Source organism: Ascaphus truei, chromosome 2 (genome assembly GCF_040206685.1).
Source record: "Ascaphus truei isolate aAscTru1 chromosome 2, aAscTru1.hap1, whole genome shotgun sequence".
NCBI classification, from domain to species: domain Eukaryota; kingdom Metazoa; phylum Chordata; class Amphibia; order Anura; family Ascaphidae; genus Ascaphus; species Ascaphus truei.
The window spans coordinates 380,460,592-380,479,846 of record NC_134484.1 but is presented as its reverse complement, the minus strand read 5'-3'; the positions used below and the strand labels follow the sequence as shown (position 1 = coordinate 380,479,846).

At 42.2% G+C, this 19,255-nt stretch overlaps 1 protein-coding gene across 1 annotated transcript in view; it reads left to right on the top strand.

The window, feature by feature from the left end:
* The window catches only part of DNAH11 (dynein axonemal heavy chain 11), a 323,392-nt gene that overhangs the window by 155,074 nt on the left and 149,063 nt on the right, over positions 1-19,255 (top strand). Inside the window, exons 49-56 of the mRNA XM_075587148.1 lie at positions 80-245; positions 1,886-1,988; positions 2,171-2,410; positions 7,707-7,868; positions 10,230-10,423; positions 11,357-11,519; positions 14,703-14,826; positions 17,274-17,416. Coding sequence (XP_075443263.1) covers positions 80-245; positions 1,886-1,988; positions 2,171-2,410; positions 7,707-7,868; positions 10,230-10,423; positions 11,357-11,519; positions 14,703-14,826; positions 17,274-17,416 — 1,295 coding nt within the window. The remainder of the gene's footprint in view (positions 1-79; positions 246-1,885; positions 1,989-2,170; positions 2,411-7,706; positions 7,869-10,229; positions 10,424-11,356; positions 11,520-14,702; positions 14,827-17,273; positions 17,417-19,255) is intronic.

The following is a 19,255-nucleotide window of genomic DNA, read 5'->3' as shown; positions in this document are numbered from 1 at the left end:
CCTTAATTCACGTTAGGATAGTTCAGCTGTCTGTTTTTTTTTTATTTATCTTGCCAAAAATGGTTTTGTCGTGTTTCAGGAATTCTCGAGAAGCCTCTAGAGAAAAAAGCAGGGCGTAACTATGGCCCAGTAGGAAATAAAAAGCTGGTCTATTTCCTTGATGACATGAACATGCCTGAAGTGGATAAGTATGGAACTGTTCAGCCCCACGCTCTGATTCGACAGCACGTTGACTACGGACACTGGTAAAAAAAAAATCGCATTTCTGATAATGTGTTTTAAAGCCGCAAAACCTGTGAAATCTGATATGAATTTTGTTTTAAACTAATCCGTTCTGTAGTTTAGATAATGGTGACTGTTTTTTTTTAAAATTCAACTCATAATGCCATTTTAATGAGTTACAATATACTGAGCATCCTTTGATTTCTATAGCAGGCGTCAATAGTGCCACACCTCCCAAACAGTGCAAGATATTTGCAACACTTTCCTGTTTGAGATAATTTGATGCCAATGTTACTAGCAGTTTGAGCTGTAAACTGTAACAATAGTCAATATTACCTTAGTAATATCAGGATATATTGTAGCTGCTGAGTTACATTGACTGATTGAGTGAAAATTAAAGGCAGCCATTATGTTAGGCACACAATCAGGATTTTGACAGATTTATAACAGGAGCACGAAACAATTGCTAGTTTAGGTAAGAACGTACAATTATACATGTCACAAAAGTGGGAATGTAGTATTGCTGCTTTAAATATTCCCACAACATAGTTCAATCCGTTCTTTTTTTTTTATTTATTGATTTGTTGTAAATTGTATTTCTTTTAATAGACTAACGTGAGTTCTTCATAGCTGTATCTGTGTGGACAGGAATGCCCTCTGCATAGTATTAAGGGTATTGATCACATTACCACAATTACAGTACATGAAAACCACATTTACTGGGGTTGTCGGTCTCATACTGAAATGTGTTTAAATGTTACTTGATATTTCTAGTAATGTTTTCATGTATTCATTTAATGGATAATGTCATGTATCACAACTGAATGCAAAAAAGGAAACTATGACAAGAAGATGACATTTTAAACCTGAGTGCTCACCCTAATATATGAAAAATGGTGCAATAAATGTTGCTCTCTTTTTGGAAACATTTAAAAAATGTCTTCAGTCCTTAGGCATTAGACAAAAATGTAGCGAACACAAAATGTTTAGGAAAAAAAAAAGACATACATACAGTATGTATTGTAGATATGGTCAAATCTGCAGTGGCCCCATGCAAAATGCTTGATGCTTTGGCCGCAATGCAAACTTTTTTTTTAAACATGGCATATACAAATTTGCCTTTTTGAGGAAAAATTCTGGGTATGCATCACATCACATTTTTTAATGGGGTATTGTCATTTTAGAAAAAGCAGGTCACCAAATGCATTAATCGCAACTCAAAGGTCTCTATTGAATAATGTACATTATCTGCCAAGTCAGAGAATTATAAAAAGTGAAACAAAGTTTAATAATGTGTTTCTGTATTATATTGCTCTCTGAAAATGCAGTCTCTTTTGCACCAAGTGTAGAAAAAAGTAATTAAAAACTTTAACTTCACCGGGCAAAATGGCAAAAACAATAAAAAAGTAAAAATTCTTAGTGCAATACTGTAAGTGTTAGCAACCAGGGATTCTGGGAAATGGCATGCAAATGAGCACACAGTTTAAATTCGTAGTGCAATCAGTGTTTACTTATGCATCCAGTTTTTAGCCAGTCATATGGTTCCATAAAGATAAATGTATATGTAACATTAATAGAGTATGTAAATGAGCTTGATGTATAATTATACATAAATACATTGTTCTAGCATGGGTATTTTAAATAATTACATTTTATTTCTTAGGTATGAAAGACAAAAGATGACATTAAAAGAAATTCATAACTGTCAATATGTTGCTTGCATGAATCCAACATCTGGAAGTTTCACCATTAATCCACGGTTACAGGTAGGCTTTGCTAAAAAAAGAAATGCTCATTCTTTAATAGTTGCACAAAACAATGATTTAGAAATACATTATTCTGTGCAACAGCTGTACAATCCAAATGGTAAAAATGTTACTTTTCAGCTATAGTATGTTTAGTTTTACAGATTAACATTTCATGTCACTGTCTTTTTTTTTATGTTCAGAGACATTTTACAGTATTTGCTGTTAATTTCCCTTCAAATGATGCTCTTGAAGCAATTTTTAGCAAGATCCTCGGTTTCCACTTCGAGCAGCATGCGTTTAATCCATCCATACTAAGGACTGGTGCATTCATGATCCAGGCAGCAATATGGCTCAGTCAGAAGATGGTGCAGAATTTTCTTCCAACTGCAGTTAAATTTCATTATATTTTTAACCTAAGGGATATCTCCAACATCTTTCAGGTATGCTGAATAATGGTAACCTATATGTAATAAATATAAACAAATGTATTTTTGTTTATTTTTACCTGCCTCATGGGGAAATTATTGACCGTTAAACTTACAATTATGATATGGAGAACAAAGCATATTGATAGATATTATTATTAAAGTTTATTTGTAAAGCACCAACCTATTCCACAGCACGGTACAGCGGGGTTACAGAGTTATGTATATTACATAAACAGAATAACATACTGTACCAAGTAAGGAAAATCAAGCACACACAGATAAAGAAGGTAATGAGGACCCTGCTCCGGAGAGCTGACAATCTAGACGGAATAAGGGGCAATGTTGAGACAAAAGTGGCTGCTCATTGTGGGGCAGAGTAAGCCTCAGGGAGTATAGTCCAGCCGTATAGCTTATCACATTAAGGTTTGACGGTGAAGATGTTAGGGAGTGTTAGCATGGAGATTGGTACAGCCACACAGCTGGTCCCAATAGGTTGGAGGGGGATTGGTGGATGTTAGAGGTATGGCATATAGGCTTTCTTGAAAGGGTGAGTTTTTTTTCAGGAGTTTTTAAATGTCTGAAGGAGGGAGAGTAAGAGGTATGTGGTAGGGAATTCTTGAGAGAGGGGACAGAACGGGAGAAGTCTTGTAGGTGGGAGTGAGAGGACGTAAGAAGGTAGGAGCAAAGGTGGATGTCATTGGCAGAACATAAGGGGTATTTAGGGATATATTTGGGGATGAGGGCTGACATGTAAGATGGGGCAGCATCTTTGAGAGCTTTGTAATTCAGAACTAGGGTTTCAAATGTGATTGTAGACGATATGGGAAGCCAGTGTTTGGATTTGCGTAGGGGCGCAGCAGAAGTGGAGCAGTGAGTAAGGTAGATGAGTCTTGCAGCAGCATTTTGGATGGATTGGAGTTGGGAGAGGTGAACAAGGGGAATTCCATCTGGAAGAAGATTGCTGTAATCAAGGCGGGATAAGATGAGTGAGTGAACTAGGTTTTTTGCTGTGGTATGAGTGAGAAAAGGGCACATCCTAGCGATATTTCTGAGGTGGAGACGGCAGGACTCAGGGAGGGAGTGAATATGAGGAATGAAGGGTGAGAAGAGTCAAAGATGACCCCTAGGCAGTGGGCTTGTAGTGTTGATAAGATTCTGATATTATTGACAGTGAGGGAGAGTTTGGGTGTAGGGGTGGGAGTGGAAGGGGGAAAGAGTAGAAAGAGTATTAATTCTATTTTGGACATATTTAGCTTCAGATAATGAGGGGACATCCAGGAGGAGATTGTGGCGAGACAGTTGGGGACATAGGAGAAGAGGGAGGGTGGAGAGGTACATTTCGGTATCATCGGCATATAGATGATTTTGGAAGTCAGTTGGATAGGTGGGACGTGAACCAGGAGAGGGCTGATTCATGGAGGCCAATGGAGGGGAGAATGTGCAGGAGAATATGGTAATCAACAGTGTTGAAGGCAGCATAAAGATCCAGGAGAATTAATAAGGAGAAATTACCCTTAGACTTAGCTGTGAGTAGGTCATTAGCCACTTTTGTTAGTGCTGTCTTCGTGGAGTGTAGAGAATGGAAATCAGACTGCAAAAAGTCAAGCAGAGAGCGTTTGTATAAAAGCTGCTCAAGTACAGGTGCGCCGACGAGTATTCTAAAACTTATCTGGGGCAATCACCAACATGACTCAGGTACATGCTGGGTACATGCTGCAACATTTCAGTGACATTTCTGCAGGCAGACTAATGGCCCATCGGATTAACACAGCGGGGGTCTCTGGCATTCCCATTCAAACTGAATGGGACTTCCAGGGACCCCTGCTATGTTAATCCGATGGGCCATTAGTCTGTCTGCAGAAATGTCACTGAAATGTTGCAGCATGTACCCAGCATGTACCTGAGTCAAGTTGGTGATTGCCCCAGATTTTCCAAGGCAAGTTTTAGAATAAAGGCTGGCGCAGTAGTAGCTTCGAGGCAAAGTGGAGAAGAGAGAGAGAGCGGTAGTTTGAGAAGGAGGTTGGGTCAAGAGAGGGTTTCTTTAGAATGGGCGTGATAAGTACATGTTTAAAGAAAGATAGAAATGTGCCAAAGATATGAGAGAGGTCAAAAAGGTGACTTAGGTTAGGGATTAATGTGCCAAAGAGGGAGCAGAGGAGATGTGTGGAAATAGGATCAAGGGGGCAAGTTATAGGGTGAGATGTTGAGAGGAGCATGGAGACCTCATCCTCAGTCACAAGCGAAAATGAGCTGAGGGTGGATGTTGGTGTGGGAAGGGAGGAAGGTGGAGCATGACATGAAGAGATGTCATGCCTAATGGACTTAATCTTATCTTTGAAGTAGGTTGCAAGTTCTTGGGCCGTGAGCACGGAAGGGGTGATGGTGCAGTTGGGCAGAGAAGGGTGCAGTAAGGGTGGAGAATAGATGTTGAGGGTAAAAAGACAGAATTAAAATGAGTGAAGAAAGATTTTCTTGGCAAGAGAAATGGCAGTTGTATAAGAAGAGAGTATGAATTTATAGTGGAGGAAATCGGCTTTAGAGTGTGATTTCCTCCAGAAACGTTTAGCAGTACTTAAGCACTTTGAGGTAGCGTTAAAGTGTATGTGCCATTGTTGTGGCTTAAAAATTTTGGAGCCAGCATGTGGTGGTGAAGCTTTCTTGTCTAGTTCTGATAAAAGTGTACTGTTGTGTAAAGAGGTTGCTAGGTCTGTGCAGGAATGAGTAGAGATTGAATGGGGGTTGTAAAGATATTGAAAATCGGAGGGGGCGTAGAGTATGTAGGTTTCTGTATTTGAGTGTGGAAGTAGGTGTTGTGGACTGTGCATAGGGTAGAGTGAAGTTAAACGTTAGGAGGTGATGATCAGAGAGAAGAAATGGCATGTTAGATGAGTTAGAGACAGAGCAGAAGCAGGAGAAATCCAGGTCAAGGGAGTGTCCATTGCAGTGAGTAGGCAAGGTGGTCCACTGGGAGATATATATATATAATGTAAATATTACTGTATGCTCATTTGCATGTCTTAGACAGGTATGAAACCCTGGCTTTCACCATTATCACCCAACAAACAGCACTTCCACTGCAGCAAGGGATTCTGGGAAATTACATGCAAATGAGCACACAGTGCCACCTTTTGCTTCAAAACCATTAACCATATATATTTGAAAGGCGCTATCCCCATAACTCCTTAGAATAAATCAGTCAGAAGGAGAAAGGTGGAAGAGGGACAAGTTCTGTATATGAATTTATAAGTATAGTCGTGCCACGAGCCAGAGTTAGGATTGTGCTAGCCTGTGCCCCAGCCAGCATTATCTTCCTTTGTTCCTACTTCCCAGGGTATTCTTTTCTACCATTTATTCCTGGTCTATTGTGGGAATAAGGAGGGCAACATGAAATTTAATGGATTAGGTGTTTAATGTACTGTAGGGCTGCATCAACAAAATTGTTATCAGAGAGAAACATGTTGTCTCCCCTTTATTTTGCTTTTTTTCAACAGAACGATTTCCTTATCCTAATGTTTTCTTCTATAACCAGTGTACAGTACTTGTCCCATTATTCTTTTACAATTCCCTCTATACTAATGTCTGATCTGGTGACCTTATCTATAGATAAAACTTTATATTGTGCTGGTACACACACACACACATACACACAGTGAAAGGCAGGGTTGCAGACCTGTATATCACTTGTGAGCACATTCACTTGTCTTAGGCCTGGGACCCGCTGCGCTCGTTGGCGCGGGCGGCAATGTAGCGAGTTCCCCACCAGCAGGGGAATCCTCGCGAGTCGGTCCCGGTCCCCACTGGCTGCACAGCTGATCACACGCTGTGGCGCGTCAGCCGCTAGGAGACACCACAGAATGGTGTTTCCTAGCTTCGACGCGTCACGTGGTGTGGCTGTGAGCCAATGAGGAGGGGAGGCTGCGGGAGGAGGGGAGGCTGCGGGAGGAGGAGAGGCTTCGGGGAGCGGGGAGTGTGTGTGTGTGTGTGTGTGTGTGTGTGAGTGTGTGTATGTGCGTGCCTGTCTCTGTCTGTGTGTGTGTGTATGAGTGCGTGAGTGCCTGCCTGTGTGTGTGTGTGTGTATGTATGTATGTATGAGTGCCAGCGTGTTTTTGTTTTTTTTACTTACCTGCAGCCTGTGGCAGCCCGTGGAGGGAGGGGGGGGGGAAGAGTAGCGGGTCCCTCCGCTCAAGCCACGCCCCCCCTCCCTGTCAATCCTCCCAGTCAATCCTCCCACCTCCCGCTCCGGCCCCTCACGTCATGGCCGCGCCCCCTCACATCATGGCCGCGCCCCCCCGACCCGTGTGGCCACGCCCCCCCCCCCGCTCCGAGAAAAGCATCCTGTAGACCGCAGATCGCGGTACAGCGAGTTGCACGCGCCGCCGGCAAGCAATCCAGCCGTGCGGACGCGTGCAACGGGACCTTAGCCTTAGGCAAAGGCCCCGCTCCCTCCGTCAGCGCTCCCGCACTGCAGACAGGCGGGGCGCTGACATACACAGACCGCGATATGCGGTCTGTAGGGAGCGGGAGCCGGAGCGGGAGGTGGGCGGGAGTGGGAGGCTTGAATGGGAGGGGGGGCGTGGCTTGAGTGGAGGGACCCGCTACTCTCCCCCCCCTCCCTTCCTCCACGGGCTCGGGCTGGAGCTGCTGATCACAAGCAACACACACACTCATACACACACGCAGGCACTCTCTCACACACACACACACACAGACAGAGGCAGGCACTCACGCACTCAGGCACACACATACACAAACACAGATAGGCACTCAGACACACACATACACACACGCACACAGGCACTCACGCTGCTTTCCCTCCACACTCCTCCCCGCTCCCCGAAGCATCTCCTCCTCCCAAAGCCTCTCCTCCTCATTGGCTCACAGTCACACCATGTGACGCGTCAACGCTAGGGATCACAATTCTCTTGTATCCCGTAGCGGCTGATGCCTCACAGCATGTAGTGGGCTGTGCAGCCCGGGGGTACCGGGACCGGCTCGGGAGGATTCCCCTGCTGGTGGGGAAAGCCTGTGTAGCCGCCCGCGCCGCCGGGCGCAGCGGGTCCCAGCCCTTAGACAGGTCTGCACCCCTGCCTTTCACCATTATCACCTAGCATACAGTGCTTCCACTGCAGCAAGGGATTCTTGGAAATTACATGCAAATGGGAACAAAATGTGTCACCTTTTGCCTGAAATACGGAGTTTTTTGTCGCCTTTTTCACCCACCATAACTTACTATATATATATATATATATATATATATATATATATATATATATATATATATATATCGCTTTAACTTTTATGTTTTAGGGAATTTTGTTTGCTACTCCAGAATGTCTGAAGCAGCCAAATGACCTGGTTCTCCTCTGGCTTCATGAGTCTTCACGTGTCTATGGAGATAAACTGGTGGAAGTCAAAGATTATGACATATTTAAAAGAATTCTACAAGATACTGCGCGGAGATATTTTGAAGTAAGCAGAGGGTTAAAAAGTATCTTCTGTGTTTCAGTACTTGCGGTAAAGTAGTTAAAACTGGTAAGGCAACTTTGATTTCTGGTTTTTTTTCAGCACAGTGAAGAAAAATAATTTACAAAAATGAACAATGTTGCCAGTAGCGTAAATTAATGAAAAAGTGCATAGCAGTGGCAAAAGTACAACTCAAACTAAAACACATATCATAAGTATTAATCTTCTGCTTAACCATTTCCATGTCAGAAGCGCCTGCAACACATTGCTAAGGCACATCTGACACTAGAGAAAGTGCTTAGAGTGCATCAAACACATGCTGTACAGTATATAGAAATCTGATGTGCCTCCCAGTAAGATCTTTGAAAAACATGCAAATAATAATTGTAAATACACTACAGCGCCCCTCTCCACACACACACACACACACACACACACACACACACACACACACACACACACACACACACACACACACACACACACACACACACACACACACACACACACACACTACATCCCCTCTATAAACACACACTACATCTCCCCACTTCACACACACTACACCCCCCCTCTTACACGCACACTACACCCCCCCCCCCACTCTACACACACGCACACACTACATCCCCCTTCTAAACACACACACAACATCCCCCCTTCAAAAATATACACACACTACAGCCACCCCAGAGTCCGGCCCTCCCCCCCACACACACACGCACTACAGCCCCCTGTACCCATGCTCTATAAGCAAGCAATAACTCTCCTGCGCTGAGCTCTCTCGCTCACATAGGAGAAGCAGGAGTCGGTGTCTACCTGGTGTCTGTTATCCTATCCCCTCCCCTGTCTGAGAGCTGCACTCACTCACTGTATGACACGTGAAATCTGATTGGCTAGAAATGCAAACTTGGCAACTACCCAAAAATTATGTGCCTTTACAGGATGAAAATTATGATCTGGAGGATGAATAACGCTTAGAAGTTAGTCAATAAGCTTTAAGAACTGAAGGGATTATCAGCGTTTTACCTTATAATATAGGATATTTCGCTAAATGCTATTGTGATGATAATAACACTATTAATAATTTGCGATAAACTGAGAAAATATTTTAGTAAAGCAGCTAAGTAATGGTCATGGGATGGTTAATTTTTACTACTCTGTTAAACTAGATTTGAACCAAGCATTCCGATCTTTTCTGACATAGTTTTTTTAATGACTTGGTAGAGAAGATATCACAACTGTGGCATTCCGACTATGACACTTACCTGGCTGTAGAGAAACAGGGTATTAGCCTTTAGGCTGCAATATGATCCTGCTTCTGTCTGGTCCAAATAACAGTAAGAGTGTAAGGCACCATGTTCTCATCTTGCAGGAATTTGGGTTTAGTTAAGATACTGTAGGACACCTTCTCAGTGAACCTTGTAACATTACACTTTCACATTCATCATACTGTACCAATGTGCTGGACTTGGGCTGTCCTCCAGTGGTGCTACCTACTCTACAACATTATAAAATACATTATCAGTATGTGTCTCTCATGACAACAATTTTACAATGCTGAGGGACAGTTATTAAAGTCTCCTGGCTGATATATTTGGTGCAGTTTTGCGAAGAATAATATTCAGTTACTTCCAACAGGATTCCTTTTTACTGCCACATCTGGCGCAGTTTTTGAGCTAGCAGACCTTGATATAAAGTTTCACATATTTATGGTGCTAATTTGTTTCCATAAGTCACAGTGATACATATGGGAATTCACATAAACTAGCTGTACTAAAAAGGGCAATGGACAGTTAAAATTAACTAATAGGCCGGAAGATCTGTGGCCCATTGAACAACTCCCTCCCATCATAGTGACTATTGTGATAGTGTATATTTTTTTGAATTACGTGGTGTGTTGAAAACGATTTACTGTACACACACACATAGATAAGTAAATAATGCCCCGAATAACTCTAGCTCTCTCTCTCTCTTTTTCTCTCTCTCTCTCTCTAGCTCACTCTCTCTCTCTCTCTCTCTCTCTAGCTCTCTCTCTCTCTCGCTCTCTCTCTAGCTCTCTCTAGCTTGCTCGCTCTCTCTAGCTCTCTCTCTAGCTCTCTCTCTCTAGCTCTCTCTCTAGCTCTCTCTCTCTCTCTCTCTCTCTCTCTAGCTCTTTCTCTCTCTAGCTCTCTCTCTAGCTTTCTCTCTCTGTAGCTCTCTCTCTAGCTCTCTCTCTCTAGCTCTCTCTCTAGCTCTCTCTCTCTTTCTAGCTCTCTCTCTCTCTAGCTCTCTCTCATTATGTTTTGACATTCTTTGTTTTTTTTATACTCTGCAGGATCAATCTATCCATTATCAGTTTATAATGTTTGTGCCTTTACATCCTAGGGTATAGAAGACCAAGTTCTGCTGCAGCAGCCACTCATATTTTGCCACTTTGCCAATGGAGTTGGTGCTCCTTCTTACATGCCTGTGAAGGGATGGGACATATTAAGGAAAACGCTTGTGGAGACTCTTGACAGCTACAATGAACTCAATGCAGCAATGAATCTTGTCTTGTTTGAAGATGCAATGCAGCATATGTAAGCAAAATGTGCATAACATTGGGGGGAGGAGTCATAAGTGAAATAATCCCAGATTAAAACAATACACAATATACATAAGAATGAGACATTTGGGTATTCTGTAAGCCCTGCACATAAGTTTTAAAGTATATCTGACATTATATTATATATTATATTACATTATAATAGGTCATTAAAATGTTATTCAGACTGCGTGCCTCACACTTGTCTTTAGACAGTTTATGAAGAAGCACCAATAAAAGGTGGATTTTCTTGGTCATCATGCACAGACAGCACATCTGTGGCATGAGGATCAATGACTGATATTAGCAGTTGCTTTATCAGAGGGTTTATTGTCACAGGTATAATGTTACTTTACTACAGTATTGCAGTAGGTAGCACAGCTGGTTAAAATTCCAGACACATTTCTAGTTCGGTCAACCCACACAAAAAGGGCTAGGTAGGTGTAATTTTCATAATTCTGCCATTATAAATAACCTTTAGGTAACAGCTATTAAAATTGCAGACTCTTAATATATAGGTGTCAGTCACTGAATACACAGACAGGTGCCTACATGGTGTTCATGGAATTTACAACAGTTTTGTATGTCTTACTATATATAGCACGGGACATCAAAGTAAAACCAGTAGAGATTAAAGCTTGACATGTACACTTTCTTTTATAAGTGTCTGACATGCACAAGTCTTTCATCTTCCAGGAAAAAGTAGAAGTGTTATAAAAACTCTGAAGAGTTCTGTATGTCTTTATCTAAAATGAAAGTCCAGTGACTAATGCCCATTAGATGTGTTTGCTGCTGAGAGAACCTACAATCTGGGGTTTTATGTCCAAAGAGACAGTTTTGAACACCTTTTATAATTCGTTGCTCAGTTGAGAAGAAGTTTTTGATTTTAAAGTGTGTGCTTTATGCTGTCTTTATTTTTCACTTATAGATGTCGCATTAATCGCATTTTGGAGGCACCTTGGGGTTATGCACTCCTAATTGGAGTGGGCGGCAGTGGCAAACAAAGTCTGTCTAAGCTAGCAGCATACATTGGCTCCCTAGAAGTATTTCAGATCACATTGAAGAATGGATATGGGATCCAAGATTTGAAGGCAAGGGCAATAAACTGTCTGATATGCTGCAACATAGACTTTTTATAAAATGTCACAAACACAAAGTATCACATCTATTTTGTTTATTTAAAAAACAAAATCCGAGGCTTTAACACTAAATATGCATACCCTAATATCCATCATGACCATATGATTCACTGATTATTTCATGCAGAGATACAGGCTGACTTGTTTCAGCTACTTTCCTCTGATTCCTAATGTATTCTTATTTCTTAGTCAGACCAGGGTTACCATTATAGCACTGGAATCAGACAGCACATTGTCATTTATGGAAGTCATGGTCATCTAAAATCCCACCATATTAAACAGGGGGGCAGGTTTCTACATCAAATACAGGAGACAAAACCAGAGCTCAAATGACCATGATGTGGAAGTGCTTTCTGCTACGGATATACTTAAGGGGTTCTGGCCCTATCTGCAACATAATCAGGGGGGGGGGTTGTCTATGCTGTCACCTTAACTTACCCATCTACACTTTCTGAGGCTCCGCATCTCTGACCTCTGAGAACCTAACTTTCCAGAACAATCCATGCTCCTTAAACACCCCTGCATGATGTATGGATCCCCATAGCAACCAAGGTGGCGCCCAGCAAACACCAGTATTGCTAGTAACCTTTTAGGAAGGGGGTTATACACACAACACACAAATATTGGATTTATCCATTGACACACAGATGCACTAACTTGCTATTTTTTAATTTTACGTAAAAATCGCTTTCAGCAACGCTCTATACATACCACCCATACATCCCTTAAAGTTTGCTTCTTATTGCTGTGGTACCAGTTGTTTTTTCGATGATTACAGTAGTTTTTGTTTTGTTTTTGAAGTGAAACTTATTTAGTGGCACCTATTCTGATGGGGCAAAACTGGAGAGATGGAGACGAAATGTGAAACGGAAGTGACGTCACGGCTCCCCCACCCCCCGCTCCCCCCACACGCCTGCTGTGACATGCGGCAGCTGCGATAGCCGCCGGCGCCACTCCTAACGGGCACCGCTCCCCCCACATGGCCGATCACGGTGCCCCTAACGGCCGCCGTTCCCCGCCCGCTGCTAACCCGCTGCCATGCCGTGCATGCGCAGTTGTGATGGCTAACCCCTCCTCTCAGCCCCGGCCACTCCAGCACATGCGTGCTGCCATTCACCCCAGGTGTATTGCTACAGCGGCTCCCCGGGGGGCTGGAGGCCGCTGACCTGGCTGCCGGAGGAAGCCAACACCAATGGCTGCGGGGCAACTACCTCTTCATAGCGGGCGGCATCCGGGTCAGCGGGGACCGGGCCCGGCTCTCCAACCGGGTCTCCTGCTACAACCCGCTGACCGGCTCCTGGGACCAGGCCCGCTCTCTGTCCCAGCCGCGCTCCCAGGTCGTTAGTAGCCCTGTACGGGCACCTGTACGCCATCGGGGGCGAGTAAACGTCCGCTATTTCTCCCCCCCCCCCCCCGCTCCCCGCTCCCATGCCGCGCATACGCAGCAGTGATGGCGGCAGAAGAAGCCGTTGGTGTTGGCTCGTGCAAGCACAGACATGGGAACGGGGAGTGGGGGGGTTTGAGCGCGCTGCGTCCCCCACAGCACCACCAGAGGGGGAGGGGGGAGGAAGAGCGCTGAGCGCCCCACACGCATTACCGTGCCCTTCTGTAACCCCCTCGTGGCCCCGTACTTCCGCCGGGGAGCTGGCTGCAGCAGGACATGCAGCTCTACCAGGGGTAGAGAATGGGGGCTGCTCTGCGGTTGTGTACCTCCGGGGGGGGGAGTCAAGAGAGAGGGGGCAGGACACAGACAGAGAGACATACACACCACACAAACACTGGCAGACATACACACACTGACTGACACACACACATACACTCTGACTAACACACGCACACTGACTGACACACATACACACTGACTGACACACATACAAACACACACTGACTGACACACATACACACACACACTGACTGACACACATACACACACACACACACACACACACACACACACACACACTGACTGACACACACACATTCACACACTGACTGACACACACTGACTGACACACACACATACACACACTGACTGACACACACACACTGACTGACACACATACACACTGACTGACACACATACACACACACACACACTGACTGACACACACACATACACACACTGACTGACACACACACATACACACTGACTGACACACATACACACTGGATGACACACATACACACCCACTGACTGACACACATACACACACACTGACTGATACACATACACACACACACACAGACTGACACACATACACACACACAGACTGACACATACACACACACAGACTGACACATACACACACACAGACTGACACACACACAGTCTGACACACACATACACATGCACAGACTGACACACATACACATGCACAGACTGACACACATACACACGCAGACTGACACACATACACACGCACAGACTGACACGCACACACGCACAGACTGACACGCGCACGCACAGACTGACACACGCACGCACAGACTGACACACGCACGCACAGACTTACACACGCACGCACAGACTGACACACGCATGCACAGACTGACACACGCACTCACAGACTGACACACGCACGCACAGACTGACACACGCACACACAGACTGACACACGCACGCACACTCTGACACACCCACACTCTGACACACGCACGCACACTCTGACACACGCACACACTGACACATGCAGGCACACCCCCACCCCACCCCCACTGCTTCCAATAAACATGACCCCGCCAATCAAGTTTACTCATGCCCTAAGCAGTAATATAATTATTGTTACTTTATATGTTGCTGACAACACACAAAGAAGTTTCACTTACTATGCGCGTGCACAGCACACACAGTTTTTTTTTTTCCCTTGGGAATTACTTGGCAGTGCAATCAGTATTACGTTTCACTGAAAGATGGACAGGCTCATTGATTCATAATCTATTTTCATCTATATTGCCCAATGATGCTGAAAACAAAGTTCTCTTTATTAAACCCAACCTTTTCTCTCCTTGAAACATAATGAACTAGGCTACGTGAGCAGGGCAGGTGGATGAAACAACATCAAGCTCCATGATTTTGTTTTGCTACCTGCATCAACATTTCCACAAAGTATAAATGATTGCCTCTTTCCCCTACAGGTGGATCTTGCCAATTTGTACATCAGGACTGGAGCCAAGAACATGCCCACTGTGTTTTTGCTGACAGATGCCCAGGTTCCAGATGAACGCTTTCTCGTTCTGATTAATGACTTGTTGGCATCAGGTGATTACACCAACACATTTCTTGAAAGATTTTTACCATTGACAAATTATCTGTGGTTACGGTGAACTTTGGGGATAAAAAAAGAGAAATCCTTTTGAATATTACCTTGAGTACATAGTTGAAGAGGTTCGTAATAACTTAACTGCATGAACATTGACCTGTAATTAATATGAAAGACTTTGACCTGTAACTATTATTTTTAACTGTAACAAACATTTTCAGTGTTTTTCAATCCTGTCTGCTTTGCAGTGTGACACAGTAACTTCCAGTGAGGAATGGATAAAGAACAGTATAAAAAAAATAATGCTGCATTTCAGAATCCTGGGGAAATTATATAGATAAACTCCTGATGTTGCAGTGAATGACAGAACACGCAGGCGTCATTCTCTGAGCCGAGATCTACAATTATGCAATTATATACTGTAGCATACTGTACATAGACCCAGCGCTTCTCATCTAATTTCATTCGAATACCATCCTCACACATCATTACATTTTAACAAATACACTGTAGTTATTTATAGGTCTTTCTTTCAGTAAAATAAAAAGGTAAAACACAAAGGTCTTTGTTACATTTGCACTTTTTCTATAATGACAAGCTATGGGCACACACACACACACACACACACACACACACACACGCAAACACACACACACACATTTGCTATTTTATGGGCGACTAGGCATTATTTGACAATAACGATAGCTAGAATAAATAATAAACGAGATAATATAAAACAATGCATCACCTTTTTACCTTTGGATTTCAATTCATGGTTACTTTTGTTGTTAGTTTAATATAAGAAAGCTAGAAAAACCTTGACAGACTTTACAAATACTTAAAGCGTGTTCAATTATTGTTTAGGAACCTAACTTTGCTGTTATTACTATTTTATAGGGTGCTGGCAGTGTAAATAGCACTGTACATGCAAAACAACATTGGCACTTTAACTGTTCATAATTTGTATTTAATTTTTACACTTATAACACAGTCCCATTGAGCAGTGATTTCAGCTGAGTTATAAGTTGCGTTTAAATAGATCCCACATGGACATATTAAAGAACCTGTGCAAAAATTAGTTTACAGCAAGATTTTCTATCCTTACTGCTGAAGGATTTGGCAGGAAAGTGCAGTACAGCTCAAGCCCCTTATACGCTGTGCTTGGGGTCCAAAGAATCACATCACGTTATAAGCGGATCGTGTTAGAAATAATGTACAATTGTATGTGCATTGTACAATAAAGTATTTAAGATACCAATAATCGTGTTGTAAAGTATCCAGAAATATGAAAATTGGGAGCCACGCTTGCATCGCGTTATAAGCGGATTCGCGTTGTAACGGATCGCGTTATAACGGGGTTGAGCTGTATATGGTGATATGAGGGCAGACAGAAAAAAGTAAAGGTAATTTCTTATAGGAAACTCATTTTTGAACACTATTAATAGGACTTTATTAGAAACATACTTGTATGTTGCAGTTGAAATAACATGAAACCACACAATTATATAGCAGCTTTTGAATAATTCAATATTTTAAGATGTTTTTCATAAGGTTTGCAAAGCTGAAAAGCACAATAAAAATGTGTCACAGAACAGACCGTATTTCTTGCTCGTCTCACACTGGAGAATGAACACAGCATACAGCACATTCCAAGGTTACAGTTGAATGCTGAATAATTAGGCAGTTTATAGGTAGACACAAAAGCGGCCTTTTTGTTTGTTTTTTTAGAATTCCTGCAGCATTCTTTTGAATAGTTTTGTTCCCCCTAAAATTGAAAATTACTGCATACCTTCACAATGAACTAAAATAAACAGGGAAATTAAAATTTTTGTGCAAATATAAAAATGGTTTTAAACTGCATCTAAGACCACAAAGTAATTACTAAACCTACACCTTACATACCAGAAACAAAACATCTACACCTACTGTATGTTTTTAGCTTTGTTCAGGACCACTCTCGGATAATGAATATGCCAGTAGTCATACAGTAGTAGCAACATACATATTTCCAACTATCTAAGTCTGATTCTGTTTCTGTTTAAAAACACAATATTTTTGGGGGTTTCACCGGATTTATGACTGTGGAGTCTAATCCTTTCTGCCAACATCTACTGCCCCTTATTCTCCTCTAAACACTAATAAAGAAACAACAGACGGTAAATCTCAAACATTACAATACTCTCTACTTTCTAGAAAGTTTATTCGCTGTCTGGAAGTACTTAAGGGATACTTAGCACCATTTTAACTAGTTTAATATCGGAGATGCATACGTGTGTGTGTGCGCGTGCGTGCGTGCGTGTGTATGTGTGTGTGTGTATGTATGTATGTATATATATATATATATATATAAATATATATGTATATGTATATAATATGTGTGTGTGTGTATGTATGTATATATATATATATAAATTGTATGTACCTTTTTCACTGTGTTTTCTGTCAGGAGATGTTCCTGATTTGTTCAGTGAAGAGGACATTGATGGCATCATATCTGGAATTCGAAATGAGGTGCGGAGTCTTGGACTAATTGATTCCAAAGACACCTGTTGGAAGTTCTTTCTGGACAGAGTTCGGCTTCAACTTAAAGTAAGAGCTTCCTTGATTATTTATATGCAATATAACCTAACATTTGCTACAACTACAATTGTAGCTTATTGTTTACTTTTAATATTAGTTTTAATAAACAGTGGGAGGGGTGTTATTATTTAGTGCAGTACTAAACCCAATATTTCCATGGTTGGTACTTGCTTAATAAGTAACCGTTATTGCAGGTGCAACATTCCTAACATTTTATTTCTAGTTACTTTTTTGAGCATGTATAGCGGGCACTTCTATACAGTATATGCCAAAGTGGTCGTTCTGTACGTTTTTGTCCAAAGACCAATGGAAAAGTAAAGACAAATCCGGCACACCATAAATAAAAAATAATAATAGCGATACAGTTAACCGGTGCTCCTAACTTCTCCACTTGTGAATTTGGACAATAACTGCAATTCATTGTGGTGTTAGTGTGAAAAACATTCTGAAGCTCATACTGTACACTGATTTGTTCCTACGTCAGTTCTCTGCCGCAAACGCTTTATTTTGCTTAATTCTTTTTGCTTAATGATAACTTTTATTCATTTTTTAATATTACCGTCGATTAGTTATAATAAGCAAACATAATGTTGCAATGTACAATAGCAATAAAATGACAATATTTACATACGCTGCTATAGTAGGTATGGAAGAACTTCCTCCAATTTCTGTATTTCACAGTTTAAAAAGTAGGTCAAACTGGAAACATACGGTAAAAAGGGAGATCAAAGTTACTTCTGTACCATGAGTCTTTAAAAAAGCAGGATGTTGCAAAAGATTCCCCGTAAGAATTTAATTTTCAGAGCACTTTTAACATAGATCTTGAATTTTGCAATAATATAATATTATTTTGCAGAAAGAACTGTATATTAAATTATTGTAATTATGTTTTTTTTTTGTTTTGTTTTTTTTAAATACATGAACAGTTTTACAATAAGTGGGGAGTGCAGTGTGCACTATGTTGCTTGACACATTAACGAGGAGAGAAGCAGGGTGTGGGTGTTATTCTAATGTGGGGTAAGAGGTTAATAAACTCAGTATATTTGAGGAACTATGCTCATAGTAAATGACATGGTATAGCCTTCCAGCATAAATAAAGGAGGCAAACACAATCAAATAATGAAGAATGCTGGTGTTAAACACAAACCAACCTTGCAACACAGAAATCACATAGTCATGGGTATCTAACTGGTAGAGTTTATGAATGGACCGACTTCTATGGGTTTTTTTTTTTTGTTTAAACAGTACCCAGTGCATTCCATTCCCCATGTACATATAGACAGGGGTTCTCCGAAATGAAATACTAATCCAATCTCTACTTAAAACCATATGAATCCAAAAAGATATCAATAAAAAGGTAGTACGGTATGTATCCCTGGTGCTCACTACTAACACAAGGTCTGTGAGAAGGCTGAGAACACAAGAAAGAAATGAGCAATTTATATATTTAATGTGGATTGTCCATAATCACAGATCATGGAAATCCATAGTGACCCAAAAGTGCAATATTGTAAACATACAAGCTGGGCCTCTAACAGCTTTCTCAGATCAGGAATAGAGTCTCCACCACGGCCTGGGGTTGTTAAGACGGGCAGAGAGGGGTTTGCTCCCCCCTGTCGACTGCCCTGCATGTCCCTCCCATCTCTGCCTCCCCCTCCTCTTTCTCAATCTCTCTGTCCATCTCCCTCCCCCTCTCTCCCTCCCTCCACCTCTCTCCCTCCCTCCACCTCCCTCCACACACAGGTCTCTCTCTTTCATACACACAGACACACACACACACACAAACACACAAAAGGGACAACCAACAGGTTGAGAGAGGCATAGCACACCACAATAAAAGACTCACAG